General features: G+C 26.3%; 2 protein-coding genes across 2 annotated transcripts; both read right to left on the reverse strand.

Moving 5' to 3' along the window:
- Nucleotides 1–5,653: 5,653 nt before the first annotated feature.
- LOC145829843 (uncharacterized) lies at nucleotides 5,654–11,079 on the reverse strand. Its single transcript, XM_082937713.1, has 4 exons — nucleotides 10,986–11,079; nucleotides 10,040–10,151; nucleotides 6,829–6,983; nucleotides 5,654–6,056 (listed from the first exon to the last, which is right to left on the reverse strand). Exons 1-4 carry the CDS (start codon nucleotides 11,045–11,047, stop codon nucleotides 5,873–5,875), a joined length of 513 nt encoding a protein of 170 aa, XP_082793839.1. The 5' UTR covers nucleotides 11,048–11,079; the 3' UTR covers nucleotides 5,654–5,872.
- Nucleotides 11,080–11,553: 474 nt separating this feature from the next.
- On the reverse strand, nucleotides 11,554–16,703 carry LOC145829341 (uncharacterized). The gene is made up of 5 exons (XM_082937107.1): nucleotides 16,630–16,703; nucleotides 14,687–14,783; nucleotides 13,375–13,576; nucleotides 12,969–13,056; nucleotides 11,554–12,694 (listed from the first exon to the last, which is right to left on the reverse strand). Exons 1-5 carry the CDS (start codon nucleotides 16,682–16,684, stop codon nucleotides 12,501–12,503), a joined length of 636 nt encoding a protein of 211 aa, XP_082793233.1. The 5' UTR covers nucleotides 16,685–16,703; the 3' UTR covers nucleotides 11,554–12,500.
- Nucleotides 16,704–16,782: the final 79 nt, after the last annotated feature.

Genomic DNA, 16,782 nt, shown 5'->3' on the forward strand with positions numbered 1-16,782 from the left:
TACGTATTAATTACAAAAGAATTAATTTATTAAAAAAACCATGTGAAATTTTATTAAGCTAATACTACAGCTCGTTAATTGAAATGTTATTATTTTGTAAATTATTAAAATGAAACATAGTTTAAATTACTTTTTGTATTTGAGTTGGCACTTTTTTGTGATTCGTCACCGGCATCTTCTTCGGTGGCTAAAAATTAGTTTTTGTTTTGAATTACAAAAACTTAAAAACATTTTTACATAACATTTCAACTTTTTATTAGTAAAACACTGCACTTTATAATAATCAGATCACATTCGAAACACTAACGTTGTATAAGGAGAAAAAAAAGTCCAATGCATTTAATGAGTTTTAATATCAGTAATACTTTTACTTAATATTTTTAACAGTATTCAATAAAATAACAAGCTTTAAAAACTAACAATTTTTTTTAATAACTACTTGCTCATTATTTGTACTTGTTCCATCACTTATAGTTAAAACTTTTATTTTATTTCTAATTTCTTCCACAAGTTTAACTTGAGATATCAATTTAATTTCTAACTTTTTGATTAAGTTGTCTACATTTTTTGTATCTGTAACTTTTTCGTTTAAATCCATACTGTTTTCTTTGTTTGTTATATTTATTCAAAACTACAAATGTTTTGTGTTTTAATTGACAGCTTTTGAAAAACGTAGAAAATGACTATTTAAAAAATAAGAACAACAAATTTAAAAACTATGAAATAAAAAAAGTATATATCAACTAACATTAGTGCAGTTATGTTTTTTAAATATTAAGTTTTTTAAAACTTAAACAAACTGTTCTAAAAAAACAATTAAACACTAAATAACACATAGTTGACACTAAAAAAAAAGTTTATTAAGATAGTGCATAATAAGTCGTGTAAAAAATTATACTTTTAGTTTTCTGTGTAAAAAAAACTTCTATATCTTTCTATTTTCAGACAGTATACTTATACATACTACCTACAAATAAAAAGATAATATAGACAATTGATCTTACATTATAGTAGATGCATAGTTAGTTATGTAGTTAATAAATTTGTGTAATTTTTATGTTATAGTTAGGTTTTTACTTCTAATCTTTTAATAAACATTTTTTGTAGTTAATTTTACATATATACTGACAACTTATTTCTCATAAAGTAATATTGAACAACAATTAAATTCAAAAAATATTGTGTTTCTATTTTATATCAAAGTAAAACTATTTTATTTCTATTACATATTTATAATCATCTGAATTTTACTTTTCAGAGCTGGTTGTTTTTGATTTTATAAAAGACTAAGTGCTAGTCAAAATAGCTCATTTATAAAAGTTTTACAATTTTGTTTGATTATTCGTAAATTATTTATAAGCAAATTGTTGTAAAAAATATTAAAAACAAAACTTACTTGGATCATAGTTTCACAGTTTTAACTAAAGGTATTCAAAAACAACTGCTATCTTTGCTCATTTTAAGTTATCACACTTTATTTTTTTTTTTTAATTTAAAGGCTGTCTAAATTTAACTAAGTAAACAAGCTTATGTTTTAGTAAACAAATATCATTTAGAATGATATTTATTTTGTGTATTAACATTTTTTCATACTATATAGTTTGTGTATGTGTAAAAGTTTTACAATGAACAAAAATAATCTAGTCAGATATAAATCTTCAGTAACAACTATTTCAGCGGATTTTCAATAACTTATATAAAATTATACATCAGATATCACAAATGCGTTTTTTTATTTCAAAAAGTTACTAGTTGGTATATTGACAATACTCTCCCTATTCTTAATATTTTTCTTTTATTTTTACTACCAATGTTACCCCTAATTCTTATCATTGGTCGGTAAGCGATTTTAGAATTTTACCGAGTGTGAATTGATTTTGGAGGAAATTGTGCGCGAGTTTGAACTGAGCGTGTACCACTAGAATGAGAAGACCTACTGTTTGAATCTATTTAAGTTAAAAAAGGAGATGTGGTGTATACATTTTAAATTACAATGGTTGAACTAAAGTAAAAATTTATTATTTTTGCACAAAGTAAATTTATTCGAAGTTTTTATTTCCTCTTTTTAAAGTTTGGTCTTACAGTAAATTTCTTCTAACGTTACTGAAGTAATGTAAAAGTTTTTTAAACAAAATAAATGATTTGATACTTTTACATTGAGTTCGCTTTCAAACTACTTATGCAAAACTTCTGCTATACATATTTTAGCTTATACTCCGACAAAAAGTAGCCTAAAAAAAGAAGCTATCAACTAAAAGTACATTAAACAACACAATAGCATAAACAGATTCTCTACTTCTTTGCTAAAATTTAACTAGTAAGAGGTTTTTAAAAGGTTTGACTAATGAAATTGGCTCATTTTTCTATATAAAATCTATTTTTATAAGTTTGCAATACATTTTTATACAATAAGTCAAGTTTTTTTGCATTTAAATTTTGATAAGTTCTGTAAAAAATATATAAGGAAGAATAATAAACAAATGATTTTAGTTTTAAAAGAAATTTACGGTGTTCTTACGAATTTAATGTAAAAGTATCAAATCTATTATTTTGTTTAAAAAACTTTTACATTACTTCAGTTCTTAAATTTGATGGGTATTTTAGAACTACTTTTATCTTGAAAATGTTTTTTTTTTATAATTTTTAATTCTAATAACTTTAGCATGTTTTATTACTACGTTATGAAAGAAATTTTTCATGTAGTCACTCTTTTTCAATAAAAAAATATTCAAGCTCTAAAAAAGTTATGTATCACTCACAAAATAATTAAGTTAGTAAACTGTTTCAATTTAACTTGAAAATATTAAATGAATTAACAAGGAATTTTAAATTGAATGTTTATTTCAATACCGAATTATTCACCGTCTTAAATAAATTAATTATAAATTAAGTTTTATGTAATATATTTCTTAACGCATAAATCATATATTAGCTCAATATGTTTTAACTAAACAACATAACATGTTTTATAAGATTTTACCCTTAGCTACTAAATTGATTTAAGCATAGTACTTCTAAGTAGAAAACATTTTTTATTTCTTTTAGTTAGTTTTCTTCTAAGTAGTAACTGCAAATTTCAAATGTTCTTGACTTTAGATTATTAGTAGTTTTTTTTATCTTCAAAATTATTTTTTTAATTCCTGGTCCGCTAAAGGTATCCGTGGTGTGCAAACTCGATAACCGAAAAGTTTTTTGTGCACCTAGTGTAATATATTGATGTATATATATTTATGTGTAATATTTTGAGCCTATTTTTTGTCGTTTAATAACTTACATATATATATTCTGTAAAAGTAAGGTAGTTTTAATGTTAATTTATTTAAGTCATTAAACTTAATTGCTCTACCTCATGTACAGCTTAATACTACTCGAAAATTTATCGGATGCTTGTTTTAAAAGCAGTTACATATTGTTAACTTACATAAAGAAAACATTGTATATTTTCTTCTTTATAGATCACAATAAAAGTTCTCGACTTAATGATAAGGAGAATGATCAATTCAAATTTTAGTAACAAAACAATGTTTCACTCGCTTGAACAAAATCAAACGAAATCATTGGTTGAATGAGATATTTTTCTATATATATATATATATATAAATATATGCAAAAAGACATTAGGCTAAATTTGAAAAAAAAAACTGGCATTTATGTGTAAAAAAACAAACACCACTATAATTCTAAGTTTAAATACTGCTCAGAAGCAAAACTTTTTTTTTTTTAATTTTAGCTGTTTTAAGTGCTACCCGTTTCAACTTTTATACCATCACGGGTCTAGTTTATGATTTTTTAAATCGCGAACTAAGAAGCTCATTGATTTGAAAACAAATCTAGAGCTGCCCAAGATTATACAGCGTATCAACAATACCGATTATGTAGTTTGAGAGACAAGATTTACAGTAATTCGTGGACAGTCGCTATTTGCAACCTTTAAATATTTTTTACAATATAAATCAAATTAACAATAAACGTTAGAGATCAATACTTCTCAGATTCATACATTTTACTTGAAAGTTTATGCCGCAATTAATTTTGTTACGTCACCACAAGATTCTAAATGCACTATTTTGTTTTTACATTTTGAACGGTGGTTGGTTTTTTTTTTTGAATTTCAAAAACTTTATGGTTTTTGTTATATTGTAAATAACTTTCACATTTTTTCCTTACAAATGGTGGAATTGTTTTTGATTATGTAAAAATATTAATTTCATTATATGTATAATTTTTATTTTGTTGAATAAAAGGTTTTTTTTACAACTTTGCTGACAAATATTGTTCCAAATTTTCACCTCATTTTTAATATAAACTTCTACCTTCTTCTTCTAGTGCAGTTGCGGCCCGCGAATAAAAGATACTGAAATGTACACTAGATAAAAGCTCGGTCCTTTGACATTTTAAATGGGATGCGGCCCGCGAAAGATCGCGCAAGGAAAACCTTAAAATGTACACTAGATATTCTGAGGTTTGAAGAGAACAAAAAAAGGTTCGGGTAAATATTACGCGAAATTCTAAACGCTAACAACAGATATTTTATGGGAAGTGAAACTTAAACTGCAGCCCACAAATGTTCCAAATTTTCGAAGCTTTGCCCGCGACCACCAAATGACCGCCGAATTCCTTGACCTGGTGCATATATTTCTTTTATCTCAGATTTTTTTTCTATATTTCAATCTTAAATTGCATCGCAATTTGTTGAACTTTAATAATAAGTTCTACAGATCTTATGACATATTAGTAAATAAATTAAGGATTGCCAAACAAAAGTTAGCCGATGCTATAGTCTCAATTAAACCAACTTTGTTAATAAAAAAGTTGAACTATTTTTAAGAATTATTCAAATAAAAAAAATTACTTCAATTTTTTTAAAACATAGTTTTGAGTTTCATAATAAAACTAGACGGATTGTTAGACTTAGTCAATAAAACTAAGAGAAACAATTCACAATTTATTGAACCTAGCATATTTCACAAGATTGTACAAGTCAAGGTTAAATGATAGCAATAACATTTATTAGGAATGTAAGTTGTGCACCAAGAACTGTGTTTTAAGAATTCGGCAATGAATTTTAGAAAAAAAAAAACAGATTAAATTCATAGGTAATAGATAATTATGTTCAACTTTTCAAAATATCAAGAATTGCGGTTTGAGCTTAATAGCTGAACGTATACGCAGATTAATGTTACTGAAAAATTAAAATATTTAAGTTAATGATGTTTTGAATTTTGGCTGAAAGTAAAACAGTGAAACCTACCCGTTTTTATCAGTAAAAATTAAAATCTAGTAAGTACTTTTTAATCTTAAACCTGAAAAATATATTTTTAACATGATTCAAAACTTTATTTATTTTAGCACTCAACAGAAAAGTAGATAGGTTGTCTAATAAGTTTTATATAAACAAACTATATTTTTTTAAAAGAACATTATTTATATAAAGTTCAGTTTATAAAAGTAAACTAAAACCAAATTAGTTCAGAAAAATCCTTTATATGTAATATTAATAAATATACTTTTGAGAAAAAACTAATAAGCATTTATACTATCTCTTACAAAATTTTTCTTCAAATAACCAATTAACGATAAATCATCGAGTGTTTTCAATTAATTAATTACTAAAAACTTATATTATTTAAATTAATAACTACAAGTCTTTTGCACGATAAACAAATACAGTTTATTCTACCAACCAATAGAAATAAATGTGAAACCACTCAATAAGTATAGTTTTTTGTTTTAGATTAATTAACTTTAGTTGAATATTTAATTATATATAAATAAACTTTAAAAAACAGCCAAACTAAGACTTTAAAACTTAAATTTAAATGTTTATGTCATTTGATATGTTATATTAATATTAAAATAAAAATGATAATTTTTAATCCCTAGAAACTTTTCCTTCAACGACCCAGTCTACGATGGACTTTTGGGTGTTTTCATTCCACGGGTCATAGTTGAATGTGTACAGGGCAAACGCACCGAGGCATGACAGAGCGAACATTCCCGCCTTATTTCTCACTATTCCCTTCAACTGGAAGGTTTCTTCAATATGCCAGACTGATCTGTTGAAAAACACATAGGATTGTTATAACTAGTAGTGTTTTAGTTATGTTAAATGATAAATATGATCTTTAGTTGCACTTAAAGTATTACCAATATAAACAATCAATATAAGTAACAACAATATCAACCTAGCATGAGAATACTTTGAAACCATTGGACCACAATGGTCATATCTACTGTATTGTAGACCAGATTCAAGAAAATTAAAAAAAAAAATTATCCTTATAAATTATTGAAAATATAATGTTAATAAAACAATATCAACTTAGCATGAGAGCATTTAGAAACCATAACATAAATAATCATAGGAACTCAGTGTTCGCCATTTACTGGGTGGTATGCAAGATAACTAAATTAAAACAATAATTAAAACAATTAAAACATAATTAAAACAATAAACAAACATATAAAACAATTTTTTATATAAATAAAAACAATTGATATAATAACACTTAACCTAACACTAATCCTAGTGAGTACTTGGAGACCATAGACCAGGGTTTCTCAAACTTTTTTTAAAGTGCCCCCTTTAAAGAAATTAAAAAAACTATGGCTCTCTCCAACAAGGTTTTTCAAAACCAACTATTATAAAAGCCTAGGATTTTTTTTTTGCTCTTCATCATCAACTTTAGAATATCTAGTGTAAGTTTTAAGTAATGACCTAGTAATTACTTGAAGCTTGCATACCCCACCATGGTATGCAAGCTTCAAGTAATAGAAAAATAATCAAATACCTTAACTATTAAGTATAACAAACATAAGAATACTAACCTAGCGTGGGAATACTTGGAAATCATAGGGTCTCCGATCATGGGATCCCAGTGTTTTCCGTTAACTGGATGGTAAGCGAGGTTCCAGTAATGTCTTCTCAGCCTTCCTCTGATTTCCTGGCGCTCCTTGTGGGCTAGCAGTTCAGATTTGCTTGGCTGTCAGAAAATATATTTAGTAAACAATGAAACTTGTGAGAATGTAACAGATGTTTTAAGTTAGTTTGTTGCTTTTTTGAGTTCTGAATTTTTATGCCATACATATTAAAACTATTAGCAGCCATTTGCGATAGCTGTAAGAAAAATAAACTACAATATGAGAACAAATATTTAATTTGTAAGTACTGCCAATATACAAATTTGTGAACCTTAGTTCAGATTGACTTGGCTGATAAAAGCAATGCTTTTCAAAATCAAAACGTGTAGAACAGGGTTTCCCAAACTTTTTTTCAAAAGGCCCCCTAAATAGAAATTATAAAGCTATGGCACCCTACAACAAGATTGCTCAAAAACTACCAGTAAAAATTCTAAGACCATTTTTTTGCTCTTCATCAAGTTTTTTATTATGACCCTATGGTTCCCCTGTGGCCCCTTTACTGTTCATGCCCCCTCCCCCACCTTTTAGCCCCTTTGCTCCTCATGGGCCCCTAAATTTCTGTCATGGCCCACTTTGGGAAACCCTGGTGTAGAAGTTCTTGTTAATTTTAAGCGGGTATCACAACTGCTTGTGAAATTTAATGGCTTGAGAGCAAGTAGCTGAGATTGGCTTTGCTGTTGAAATTAAGTAAACTCAAGTAGATAATAAAAAAATGTTAAAAAAGTATTAATAAATTTAATAACCAGATGATAAGTATATTTTTTATGAGGGAATAAAAATAATTGACAGAATGAGTTACCATGTGAAAGTGTATATTGTTTATACGGAAAATTTGTTCGTAAGTGCTGCAAGTAACAAATATGCATGTATTTGACCATGAATACTGTGCGAATAAAATAGGCTTGGCTGAAAAATATAAACCATTGTGAGAACTATATTTAGTTTAATCAAAAACTTCAAGTATGGGTAAACTTATTTACTAAAGAGTGTTCTGTTTTAATTAGACCGCAGTTCACTGGTTGTATAATAAAGTGTTTGAAATACAGTTGTTGTTTTTATTTTTATATAAATATTTTATACCATAAATGGTATTGCATTACCCTTGATAAGTATTAGGGTCAAAATATTAGCAGGCATAGTTTTTTTCTTTAAGTGCTTGTATTTCATATAAAAGTTAATAATAATAATAATATAAAACGGTGTGTATCTAATCATTTATAAGGAAATGTCTATTGTTTGTTACTTATTTTAGAGTTATTACACTTTAAGACAAAAAACTATTCTGAGTTTATGAGAAAATTTAAAACGTAATTAATTAGCCGAAAACTGAAACAAAACTACTAGTCTAGCTAACGGGAACAGGTCTAAATTGCACGGGATTAAAAAAGACAGAAACGAAATAAAAATAAAAAACAACAGAAAAAAAAAACTAAAATATAATCTAAAAAATGAAAAAAAATTGCTGACCGAGGGTAAGGGTTAGGGGTAACAGTGATAGTTAAAAAAAACAACTCTAAAAAATAAATAAAAAATAAATATATATAACTATTGAAAAAATAATCTAAAAAAAAATTAAAATCATGCAAAAATATCTTCGTGCAATTTTGTTCCCTCGTGCAAATGTGACAGCTACCTCTAGCTAACATACCTAATGACATCAAATATAAATAAAAGACTCAAAAAATGAAATAAAAATGAAGTTTTAATTTACAAAACGTAGCCTCAAATTAAGAAAAAATTCAAACATAAGAGAGTTGGTCGGAATAGTTTAAGTGTGTTAATGTATTAATAAAAAGTTATAATATTAGAAGAATTAAGATATATTAAGAGTTTAGAGATCAACTCTTTTGTGATCAAGTTTTTTTGTACATCTATTGTTTTATGGCCACGACCAGAGGCCTACAAATGATTTTGTTAGAAAAATTCTAGATATGGTATCCTTCGGAAATCAGCTTTTAATTTAAAAATCAATAAAAACAACAGTTTGTGGTTTTCGACTCATGACGTCACTAACAGCTTCAGAGTGCAATTTCGTGTCAAAATTTTAACGATATTTCGCATTAAGTAATTCACCTAAATTTCATTCTAAACTCAAACTTCTGTTGGCTTTATTGAATTAATACTAGACATATTATGATTTAAGGGTTAAAAACTAATGCATTTAAAATGCTATATTTATGAAGACTCAAACTATGGCAAATGTGGTACTGATAGTTTTAAACTGTTGATCTGAGATTTAAAATTGTTAATTAGTTATAAACAAACAAAAACAATTTAAAGCACCATAAGTTTTACTGGAAAAAAAAGTTGTTTGTATTTGCTGATGGATACTGCTACTTTGTGAACAACACACATAAACTTATTATTTTTTATTAAACAAGAGAAATATTTTTAGACAGTGAAATCAGTAACAACTTTAAGCTGATTTTATAAAATACAAAGTTTATGTAGACTTAATAAAGCATGCATGTACAACTTGCTATAAATATACAAAATATAATAGATTTTTACATAAGTTTGACCTACATTTTAAAGGTTATTTCACAAGGTTCGTGGTACATAAAACTATCAATTATTAAAACAAGTTATATAAACTTGGATAAAATTATCAGGATTTTTAGTAGCTGGCATTGTAGTTCGTTCACATATTTTAGTTTATAAACTTAATAAATAACAAATAAGTAACATTAACCTTAACGAAAATACCAGGGCTAATATTAGTTAACAAAGTTGTTCTTTCACAAGGCTTTTGTAGTTCAAAAATGTATTAAATATAAATAACTATAAAAAAATACCTGGATAAAATTATCAGGGTTTATAGTAGTTCTTTTATAAGGTTTGGAAATTATAATTACATTAAATATAAACTATATTAAAATATTATTTAACCTGAATAAAATTCTAAGGATTAATAGTTGCTGGCATAGTCGTTCTTTAACAAGGCTTGAAATTCATAATTACATTAAGTTAAATAACATAATTTAAATTTTAAAATAATATTCAACCTGCATAAAATTATCTGGATTAATAGTTGCTGGCATAGTTGTACGCTCAAAAAAATTTGTATTTATAACTACATTAATATAATAATTGTAATAATTAATAAATAATATTTAACCTGGATGAAATTATCTGGATTAATAGTTGCTGGCATAGTAGTCCTCTCACAAGGTTTGTAATTCATGGTTGGTTTCTGGTAGAATGGTCTGAACAGGGGGTTCTTGTGCATTCTGTTAAAAAGTATAAATAAAAAATTAATGCTAATTAAGGTAGTCAAATAATCATTTATTTTAGAATGGGTTCTTATGTGCATTTTGTTAAAAAAAGTTAAATTCATGATTAAATACAATTAATATTTACAAGTTACAATGTATACAACTTTATTGTTATTAATTTTATATCATTAACATTGAAATTTTGATAAATTATTTAATTTAATTATATAACTCTTTGCAAAAGACAGTTCAATTTATTACAATAATCAAAGTAGTGCTGTTAGAGAAGTATTGTTTTCTTATTTTAAGTATGTCTAATAAAAAAAAGAACTCATTATTAAAGCAGCGTTTTCAAATTGTTTAATTTAACTATATATTCACAGGGCTACCAAAGGTTTTTGTAAATTTCTTCAAGGTTTTAAAAGTCAATTGTTTTGGTCCATTTCGGATGATACAGAAACTATATTATCATTATGACAAATTTTACTTATTTTTGTCGAAATTTCGTTACTTTACATGCAAAAACGAATAAAAATTCCAGGTTTTTTAATGATTTTTGTTTGAAATTACAGGTCTTTCTGGCCTTTATTTTTTCAAAATTTCTCAAATTTCAGGTTTTTTGGCAATCTTGTGTTTGAGTGAAAATATTACTTTAATCGTTCGTATACAACGCTTTATAATTATTCTAATTAAGTATACATTTATTTAAAAAAAATAATTTTAAACAACTTGATATCTATCCTATTCATGTGTTCATTTAGAACAGCTTTTTCAAACTTTTGAACTTAATATATTATTTTACTGAGTTTAATCGTTAGTTTTTATTTTTTAAATAATTGAATATTTAACCTGTTCATGTGTTCATTTAGAACAGCACTTTCAAACTGCTCCACTTTAGTGTTGACTGCCATGCTTCTATTTGATTTAAATTATAAATGATTCTGTTGGAATTGTTTTGTTAATCTTAATATTCAATTAAAAAAGTTTTTATACCAAAGTTGCAGTTTATAAAGCAGACAATAAACTTAAGTTTGTATACAACTGTAAATCTTTGAGAAAAAGTATCGAATCAAGAGAAAATTTGATCTTCACAACTTCGTAGTTTTAACCAGTTTAAAAAGTTAATATAAGAGTTGAAAACCAAAACATATATGCAAAAACTAACTTAAAAACTTAAATATCCTTGTACAAAAGTGCTGTAATCAATTTAAGTTTGCCAATTAAAGAAAAGTTTTTAGTTTTTGTTGTTCGTAAGTTTGGAAGTCTTTAAGTTTTAAAAAATAAATGCTTGAAATTCATGATGCAAATCAAAATACAAATTAAGGAAGTAGTATAGAAATATCGTTCCAGCAAAACTGGTAAACTTTTAATTGTACTAAAGCCATATTTTTGCTAGTTATAAACTTCAATACAACGCTTTCAAAAACTAAAATTGATATATTTTTTCATTTAAACAATAACTTTAAAAATAATTGTCATATAGTTGAAACTCCAAATTGCATTTTACTATGGAATAAATGATAATGAAAAGGAATACAAATTTAAAAATGTTTGTAATTTAGTTATTACTTAGCTATATAAAATTTACTAATAATAAGGCAAACAAACACTAAAGGTAGCTTTTTATATCATGCAAAATCATTATAAAAATTCTAACATTATAGATAAAAGTATAATTATAAACATACTAGCTTACTTTTATTTAAGTTCTTTATTCAAAAGTAGCAGTAGAATTGGTCATAACTCTAAATAGTTAGCAAAAATAAATGGGGGTTTATTTAAATATAAAGTGCAACTGCTGCAACTTTCTCATAGAAAATACTAGAAAACTTTAAGAAAATTGACTTTATCATTAATATTTAAACTGTTCTTAAAAATAGAAGAATATAATACTTCAAAAAAGTTATGACTAAAGGTAAATACTTAATAAAAATGTACAACTTTAACGGCTATGATACAAAATTTAAAGTTATTTGAGCAGGTAATTTATAAATAAAAGACTTTTTATACAAACAATTACATACAAAAGTCAACGGTTTTAATTTTCCTATATTGATAAAACTTATTGGTCAGTTGCTTATACTTTTAACTCTAACTATAAACACCAAGTACTTATTTCTCAAATACGATTGAAAACATCCGCAATAAGAGTTCAGTGGAATTGTTTATAGAAACTTTCAAGAATCCAAGCCAGATGCAGACCAATCCAAATAGAAAAAACACTTGTTCAGGCGGTCCTTTTTGTTACGTCACATTTTCAATTACTAATATAATCATAAAAACAAGGGTTCCAAAAATTTCAGCTAAACAGTTATGTACAAAAAGTCCAATTTCCTATGAAGGCGGCCACACTTCCCCGCTCCACTAATTTTCTCCTCCTTCTTGTTCGATCTCCTTCTCCAGCTGATCGAGCTCCTGCTGCCACTGCTCCCTCTTGCCCATCTTCTCCTTCTGAAGATCTTCCAAAACCTCACCAGCATCCAACTTCTTCTGCAGCTCGTCTATCTGACGAAGCTTCTTCTTGAGACCCTTGATCTTCTTCGCTTTGTCGACCTCGCCTGTGAAAAAGAAAAAATTATAAACATAAAATAATGATAAAAAAAAAATGTAGTTCTAAGGTTATAAAGAGTTTTAACATGTTTTTAAATTAGGTGAGTTTTATTCAAGTTTGTTTCTATAAAACTAATTTTATCACTTTAATTAATCAATAATTGATTTTTTTTTTTATTTTTTTAAGCTCTTAACAATGCAAAGTAAGGTTTAACAAACTATTCAGTATACAATCACTATATAAAAGTATATGACATGCTTATAATTGTATTTAACACCCACCCTTGGGTTTCTGAGTGACAGAGACTTCATTCAACCTCTCAGTAATTTCAACAACTTTCTCCACACCAGATTCTCTCACTTCTCTCACCTGTTAATTATATCATAATTTTGCTGATCGCAAGTAAAATTTTAAAACTACGGATAAAATAGAACGGAATATGTTTCCAAATTTAGAGTGGTACTTTAGGCCAGGGTGTTATTGTTGATTATATTTAAATTACTGTCCAACAGTAATTGTATACTATCCAACCTGCTGTTCGATATCCTCCTTTTCTTTCTTAAACTTATTATATTCGCAAATATACGACAGATAAATATATTATTATTGAATTTATATCTAATATTTATTTATCAACTTAATATTATATTATATAATTAATCTTATATCATATCTATTTTATCCAACCTGCTGTTCGATCTCCTCCATTTCTTTCTTCTCCCGCTTCAGCTTCCTCGCCTCTCTCTTCTTCTGGTTCTTCCTGGCAACCTTGCTCATCTCGCCGCTGGATGGCGCGGTGGTTGCCATGGCGACGCCGTTCAGCGTGGGCGATGACGACAGGCCGGGGATTCCCGCAGTGCGCTTGTTGAACGCCCCCTTCGATTCGTACCTGTGGGTGTTTACAATTGTTGGTTTTTTCTAAATGATTACTCAGCTGAAATTATAACAGAACCGTATGAATAGCCATTCCTTTATTTAGAATTCTTCTAAAAATTTTTTTAGAATCTTATAAAAAGTTATTTAAGCTTAAATATGTTTTTAAAGGTTTTTGTACAAAATTCCAGTTTTTTTTTTCAAAGTTTTTCAAATTACAGGTTTTTTAGCTTAAGTTGTCCAGGTTTTTGGCCACCCTGTTAACTGGTAAATTTTCGATTTGTACCTATGGATGTTTGTTGCTGTTGTTTTTCTTTTATTACTCTTGTACCTTATTCAGGTAACTTTACCCTACTTATATTAAACTATATGTTAATACATGTACATTAATTTAGCTAAAATTTTCATTTTTCTGCTGGTAAATAGATAGTTGTAAGCCTTCTTATAAATACTAACTATGTTTATTTAAATAAAAACAAAATTTTCATCTTCTAAGCTGGTGCGAACCTCAGGTTTAACCCTCCTTATGGTTACATGACAATTCAAATTCCGACAATTCAAATTCATAAAAACATATTTAAAAGACTTATATGTCAAAGAGTAATAACAATTTGGAGAAAACAAAAAACACATATGTAGATCTTATTAGCATCTACAAGTCACTTTTTATTTTTTGCAAAATCTTAAATATTTTTTAAGATATTTTAAAAATACTAAAAATAACTATGTTTTTCACTTTATTGGAGACATATCTCAAAAAATAATCAATGTTTTGCGAAAAGAAAAAAATGGCTTGTAGATATTAATAGGACCTACATATGTACTTTTAATATTCGACAAATATACATTACTTTTTTAGTTGAGGCCTTTTCAATTTTTTAAGAATTTGAATTTTTGGAATTTGAATTGTTGTGCACCCCTCCTATTGTTTATATTATGTGTATATTACTTAACTAACATTTTCATTTCTTCAGCAGGCACAAATCCAGGTTTCACCCTCTTAATAACACCCTACTATCATTAAATGTATAACTTAACTAACATTTTCATTTCTTCAGCAGGCACAAATCCAGGTTTAACCCTCCTAAAAACACCTTACTATCAATATATATATTATTCTACTTACATTTTCATTTCTTCAGCAGGCACAAATCCAGGCTTCACCCTTCTTGCTTTCCTCATTGTACCATCTGGGCGCCTTGTAGCTGGAATGAAGGCCATTCCTTTTGTAAAATATTTACTAAATATAAAATTATCACCATTACTATTTAAAATTTGAAAAGAAAAAAACTATAAACTCAATTAACAATACAAATATCAACACCATCCCTATTGAAATATGTTAGTATTCTAGCATATAAAAGGTAATTTTATTTACAAACTACGTGGGTAAAAGATGAAGTAATATTTACAGGGTTGCCACTCGTTTTTTTTCAAACTTTTTTCCAGGCTTTTTTCAAACTCCAGGTTTTCCAGGTAAAGTGGCAACCCTGTATGTATGGGTGAACTGCAATTCAAATTTTGACAACTCAAATTATTTTTTTTTTGAATTCACGTTGAGAACTACAACTGTTGCTTTTAATTTAAATCATAAGTATACAGGGCAAATTTTTAAAATTGAAACTGTTTATCTTTTTTGATAAATGATTTTATTACCAACTTAATTTTGATTAAAATACTTTGTGGTACAGACAAAACTATTGTGTTTGTTTTACAGAACATTGTTGTTTTGCATTTATTTTAAATATTAATTACTTTCATTATCTAACATTAAAATATAATAAGGCGTTGGTATTGTTTAAAACTAAAAAGGTAGAAAAATATTTGTTACGATAAACTCAAAAATCAGCAATCTATAAATAATATATATATAAAGTACAAATAAGTAAGTTTTTCCATGTGAAATTGTTATCAGACAGCTGTAAAAAGCTTATTACACTTTTTAATGAAACTTTATGTATGTTCCTTTCAAAAACATAGTTTGAAAGCTTTATAACTTGCGGGATTATATAATACAAATGGCTGGTTAAAATCTTCATATCAAAAATATTATTAGTTTACATTTAAACAAACGAGTTTGAAATTTTTTACTTACAAAACTTATATGATACTAAATAAAAATAAGCGATTAAATTGAAAGTCAAATTTTAAAAAGTCACTGTATTCAAAACATTATTTTATCTATGGCTAAAACACAACCTGTTAAGGTGAAAGTTAGAAATAAAATTTTAATTTTATAAAACTAAAAATTTTATATTTTGAACTTGAAATTTCACTATTATTTTAATAAGTGCTCTTTTTTAAACTTAAACTTGTTTTATTTTTTAAGTAAAACTTTTATTATTTCATGTTTTTCTTTGGAAATTACTAAGAAAAAGTAAACTCCTCAAAAATAAATACATGATCAAAAATTATGATACAACTATAACAAAAATAAACATACAATTCTTTTATATTTATTGTGCTTAATTATAATCTTATAATTTAAACTTTAATACCAATTGTTAACAATTCAACTTTTTTAATGTCAATTTTCTTGAAAACTATAACATTTGATAAATATTTATCTACTTTTTAATTTTAAACTCCAAATTGTAGTAAACATTCTTTGAATAAACTTTTAAATGCCAAATTAACTTACTTTTTAAAGACTGAAAAACATAGTTTTGATTTCAGAAATCCCAAGAAAACAATCACCATTCTTAAAGTAAGAAGTTTTTTTTATATTTAAACGAAGTTTAAAATTTTAAGAAAAATAACTGTAAAAATTTGAAGAACGTAGGTTAAATAATTAAGGAGAAAGATATAAAAAAATATTTTTTGACCTTTTAGTCTGGGCCTCTTAAAGCAAAATATTAAAACACCCAACTTTATCCAATTGTATTTTCAAAAGTAATTTTTCTTATTAGTACTAATAACAAGGATTAAGTATACAAAATAAGTTCAATTTATAAAAAAACGAGATAAATCAACCTATGACCCTAACTGTTACAACTCGTCGTTTGTAACACTTGCTAAAAGTAACTTATAATTTTTTTTAACAAAACAATATCTATATAAAAAACTAACCAGTGGAATCACGAACAATTCCAGTAACTTCGGATCTTTCGAATGTGTTTGACATATTTATTAATATTTATAAATCTGAAAACAATGTTTTAGTAGCAATGTATCAATGTAGCAATAAATATTATTTTTTATAACCTATAAAGGGTTTTTTTA

This window comes from Thalia democratica, chromosome 2 (genome assembly GCF_965202585.1).
Source record: "Thalia democratica chromosome 2, ktThaDemo2.hap1.1, whole genome shotgun sequence".
NCBI classification, from domain to species: domain Eukaryota; kingdom Metazoa; phylum Chordata; class Thaliacea; order Salpida; family Salpidae; genus Thalia; species Thalia democratica.

Coding starts and splice junctions, on each gene's coding strand:
- LOC145829843 (XM_082937713.1), bottom strand. CDS start 11,047: ATGGCAGTCAACACTAAAGTGGAGCAGTTTGAAAGTGCTGTTCTAAAT. Junction 6,984..10,039: donor ATCCAGATAATTTCATCCAG/GTTAAATATTAT, acceptor ATTTTCTGACAG/CCAAGCAAATCTGAACTGCT. Junction 6,057..6,828: donor TCCAAGTATTCCCACGCTAG/GTTAGTATTCTT, acceptor GTTTTTCAACAG/ATCAGTCTGGCATATTGAAG.
- LOC145829341 (XM_082937107.1), bottom strand. CDS start 16,684: ATGTCAAACACATTCGAAAGATCCGAAGTTACTGGAATTGTTCGTGAT. Junction 13,057..13,374: donor TGGAGGAGATCGAACAGCAG/GTTGGATAAAAT, acceptor TATAATTAACAG/GTGAGAGAAGTGAGAGAATC. Junction 12,695..12,968: donor TGTCACTCAGAAACCCAAGG/GTGGGTGTTAAA, acceptor TCTTTTTCACAG/GCGAGGTCGACAAAGCGAAG.